We start from the raw sequence: 3,838 nt of genomic DNA, 5'->3' as shown, positions 1-3,838 counted from the left end.
ACAAGTGCTAATTTTGATTTTTTTAGCTCTATTGGTCAGAGACCAGAAGAGCTTAAATGCGATAGTAAGGTGTCCGTCGTCCGTCCGTCTGTCTGTCTTTCTAGCTGTCCGTCTGTCTGTAAACAATTTTTCAAAATGCTACTCCTCCTATAGTTTTGATCTAATTTCAATATTATAACTTGGCACACAAGTAGACTACACTAAGATACATAATTTAGTGCATCGGTTTTTGTTTTTGAACGGTGTTGCCATGGTTGCTAAAAATAGAAATTTCTGTGAAATTCCTTTAAAACGCTACTCCTCCTACAGTTTTGGTCTGACTTCAATATAACTTGGCACACAAACAGAGTTGACAAATATTAATGCATTACTTTTATAAACTGGAAAATCAGTACACGATCATGAATGCTTATCATTACTGTAAGTCATACAAAATAAACCACTAATTAAGAGTCGAGTGCTTAATATATTCCAGAGAGGTTAGAACTGCAGTTTTCAGAGATATATAACATGTAGTATTATAATGTATAAGTCTCATGTTAAAACAGCATAAACATTTTCTGCTGTTATGTATTATGGTTTTGCTATAATGGTAACTAAAGTAGATTTGATTTCGATTCTTTTTCAGTTTGAAAAGAGTACAGAGAAAGTATATCTCTCCTCCAATGGTCAAAGAAACCTATAATTTTTTTATTTTAAGGTAGTCTGATCCTCAGGTTCTGAAAAAAAAAAAAAACATGAGTTGAGTAATTGAAAATGCTCACAAAAATGTATCTAAATTCTCAAAGTAATGTGTATTTACCCATGTTATTTCTTCGAAGTTCATCATATTAGTTAATCATATTATAAAGGGAAAGTTATCAAATCTCAAATATATTTTCAGGAATCGTGAATAACAGCACCAACTATGCATTTTTTAATTGAAAATTGATCAACAAATATTTTTTAAGATAAAAAACTAGAGGTATCTAAGGCTAGATTTAAGGAAATTCGATTTCTCTAAAAATGTATGTACGTACATGTATGTACTTTTGACTTTTTACAAGAAACGGACCCGTCACACTGTCACGATTTATGCTAGAATTACTCACAAATTATTAAAAGTTAAAAATCGCTGTCATTCGCCAGATGAGTCTTGCGATTTTTCCAAAGCGTGTGGTATTTTGGCTGCTCAAACGGTATAACGACATTGTCTGTTCGACAAAATAAATATCATATCAAGGTTAGTTTATCAGGACAATAGCTACAGTGCAGAGCTTTTGATAATGTTTAATCTCTTCATGAATTTATTGAACATGGTCGTGAAAGGTTCTGTGACAATTCAGTTTTCAGTTTCTTTCCCTTTTCGTGTCTTCTTTCCTTCTCTTTTAGATGGCATTTTAACTTTGACAGAGTTAACATTAGAAAACACCTGCCCTCTTCGTATTGACTCATAGTTCAATCGCACAGTACACAGTACTCGTATTGCACTTGCCATCAATCGCCCTTTTCCGTATCATATTCGCGGGAAAGATTAGAACACTAGTAGTACTCGTAAGACAATCGCAGTAACTCGACGGACACTCGCAGTAACTCGACGGACACTCGCAGTAACTCGTAGGACTCTTGCAGGATTCCGAGTACCATGAAGTTCCGCAGAACCGTCTGCTACAAATTATGATGTAAGAGTGAAGTGCGATTGTCTATGAATATTTAAAAATCATGCTGTGTTCACGATTGTTGTGAACATGATCAAAACAATCGCCGAGTTTTGCGATTTGCTGCGATTAAAAAAGAATAAGGAAGATATCCTGCGACTACCTCCACGATGAACCCCGAATTGTTGCGATTTTTGAATTCGTAATGAATCGTAGCTCTAAATCGTAAGAGTATGTCACAGGCTTAATTATAAGATTTTAAAGAACATTGAGTCATATTGAGATGCATGAAATGAAAATTGTTGCACCAAAAAAAAAAAAAAAAAAAATTAAATTTCAAACTTCATTTTGAGATTTTTTTTTAAGTTAAGTATTAATTTTAAGAGTTAAGATTTCTTGCTGAGGAGCGGATATCCTTGATTTTTGAGAACTTGTTGACAAAGTTTGATATACTAGTATAAATCCATAATTTTTTTAAGTAATCTCATGATGGATTAATGTTAAAATCATTGTGTAGTATAGTGTTTGTTTTTTTCCCGGCGAACATTTCATCTCGACAAACAGAGGAATGATTTCTCAGGTCTAATAAAGGAATGTAAAAGAAAAATTCAAATGTCATCCCTGTATAACTAGTAATTTTTCTCTTAAACTGCGATTTATCTATAACGATGCTATATACATGTACATGCAAGCCATTTATTACATACTTAGTGATAAATACAGGATTTTTGCATATGCAGTATGCCTAATGTCACAATAGCCGTATCAGCCCTACAGGGCTGATATGGATCTGCGGGGCTGATACGGATCAATATCACACCCCTAGTAAACTAAACTAAATGTGATATGGAAAAGGGTAAGTATTATTCTCTATATACATTCGAATTATTTTGAAATATTCAGTTTTCTTGCACAACACAGAGAGCATGGTTACTGACCAGTAATTAAAATGATCTGCCTTGTAAAAGATTTCAACTTTATTCAAATGATTCGAACTATAACTGCTTCAATTGATTAGAAATCCTGAGAAGTGCGAGTGATAGTTTCCTCCCGCAATGTAGGAAAACCCAGTACCGGTAGTGATGATGGACAGTTTCACTTTGTCCCCTTTTGAAAGTTCCATTAAGGAATTTTCTGATCTTCTGGTCCATAAACCTTCAGTTCCGATGAACAAGTACCCAGAACGTTTGCCGTTCTTCAAGAAAAGTATTCTGATGTAGTCCCCGCCTTCAGAGGAGGAAGGGGTTGGAAGTCCTAAAGTGACCACAAAGAAGTAAGACCCGGTTACAGGGGCGGTAAATATACCAGTGCTGCTGCTGTAAGCTCCTCCCTTATTGGTGATTACACTGTCAAAGATGAGTAGAGTCCCTCTAACAAGGTTCAAATTGCGTGAAAGACTTGCCATAAATGAGATGTGATGAGCTAAAATGACAAAAGACAGAACAGAGTTATTAAAAAAAAAGTGATTCACATGTAGGAGAAAACAAATAAAAGCCAAGGAAACCTGTAAGACTTACTTGTTCTGTTTTGTGAATGCCCGAACATTTCAACCTTAGACTCCAGTTCTGTAAACTTTTTCTTTATACATGTATCGTATTCGGTAAGGTGGAGTCCACACGCGTTATTACTGTTTTGGGAAGACTTCATACAGATGTTGTAATACTCGATGTCTTTCTTGCAAGGACAATGACACCAAGTCATCGTTGCCAAAGCAAGGCAAATGCTAAGAGTTAAATGAAACATCGTTTGGTGGATAAAACGAATTTTTAAAAAGCTTTCTCCCCTATATAACTATATACATGCATGACTTACATTGGTTACACATTAATTATGAATTTTCGTGTTGAAACATTGAAACCCGATACCTAGAGCGCCATATGCCACATACATTTATGAACGAAGGTGACAATCTTCATCATAATACAATGCCAAGTTATATAGAAATCAGACCAAAACTGTAGGAGCGTTTTGAATTCAAAGCATTTCACAAAAATTTTTATTTTTAGTAACCGTGGCAACACCGTTCATCGAAATCCAAAACCAATAAAGAGAATTATGTAACTTAGTGTAGTCTACTTGTGTGCCAAGTAATATTGAAGTTAGACCAAAGCTGTTGGAGGAGTAGCGTTTTGATAGTATTTGACAGAAATTTCTATTTTTAGTAACCATGGGAACACCGTTCATCGAAATCAAAAACCGAT

At 34.8% G+C, this 3,838-nt stretch overlaps 1 protein-coding gene across 1 annotated transcript; it reads right to left on the bottom strand.

Moving 5' to 3' along the window:
• Positions 1 to 2,643: 2,643 nt before the first annotated feature.
• Positions 2,644 to 3,338, bottom strand: LOC133192826 (complement C1q tumor necrosis factor-related protein 3-like). Its single transcript, XM_061328832.1, has 2 exons — positions 3,155 to 3,338; positions 2,644 to 3,059 (listed from the first exon to the last, which is right to left on the bottom strand). Exons 1-2 carry the CDS (start codon positions 3,336 to 3,338, stop codon positions 2,644 to 2,646), a joined length of 600 nt encoding a protein of 199 aa, XP_061184816.1.
• Positions 3,339 to 3,838: the final 500 nt, after the last annotated feature.

The sequence above is a fragment of the Saccostrea echinata genome, unplaced genomic scaffold (genome assembly GCF_033153115.1).
Source record: "Saccostrea echinata isolate AGI-Se365-2 ecotype Australia unplaced genomic scaffold, CSIRO_AGI_Sech_v1 ptg000025l, whole genome shotgun sequence".
Taxonomy (NCBI): domain Eukaryota; kingdom Metazoa; phylum Mollusca; class Bivalvia; order Ostreida; family Ostreidae; genus Saccostrea; species Saccostrea echinata.
The sequence above is the reverse complement of the archived record's forward strand: the minus strand, read 5'-3'. Positions and strand labels throughout refer to the sequence as shown.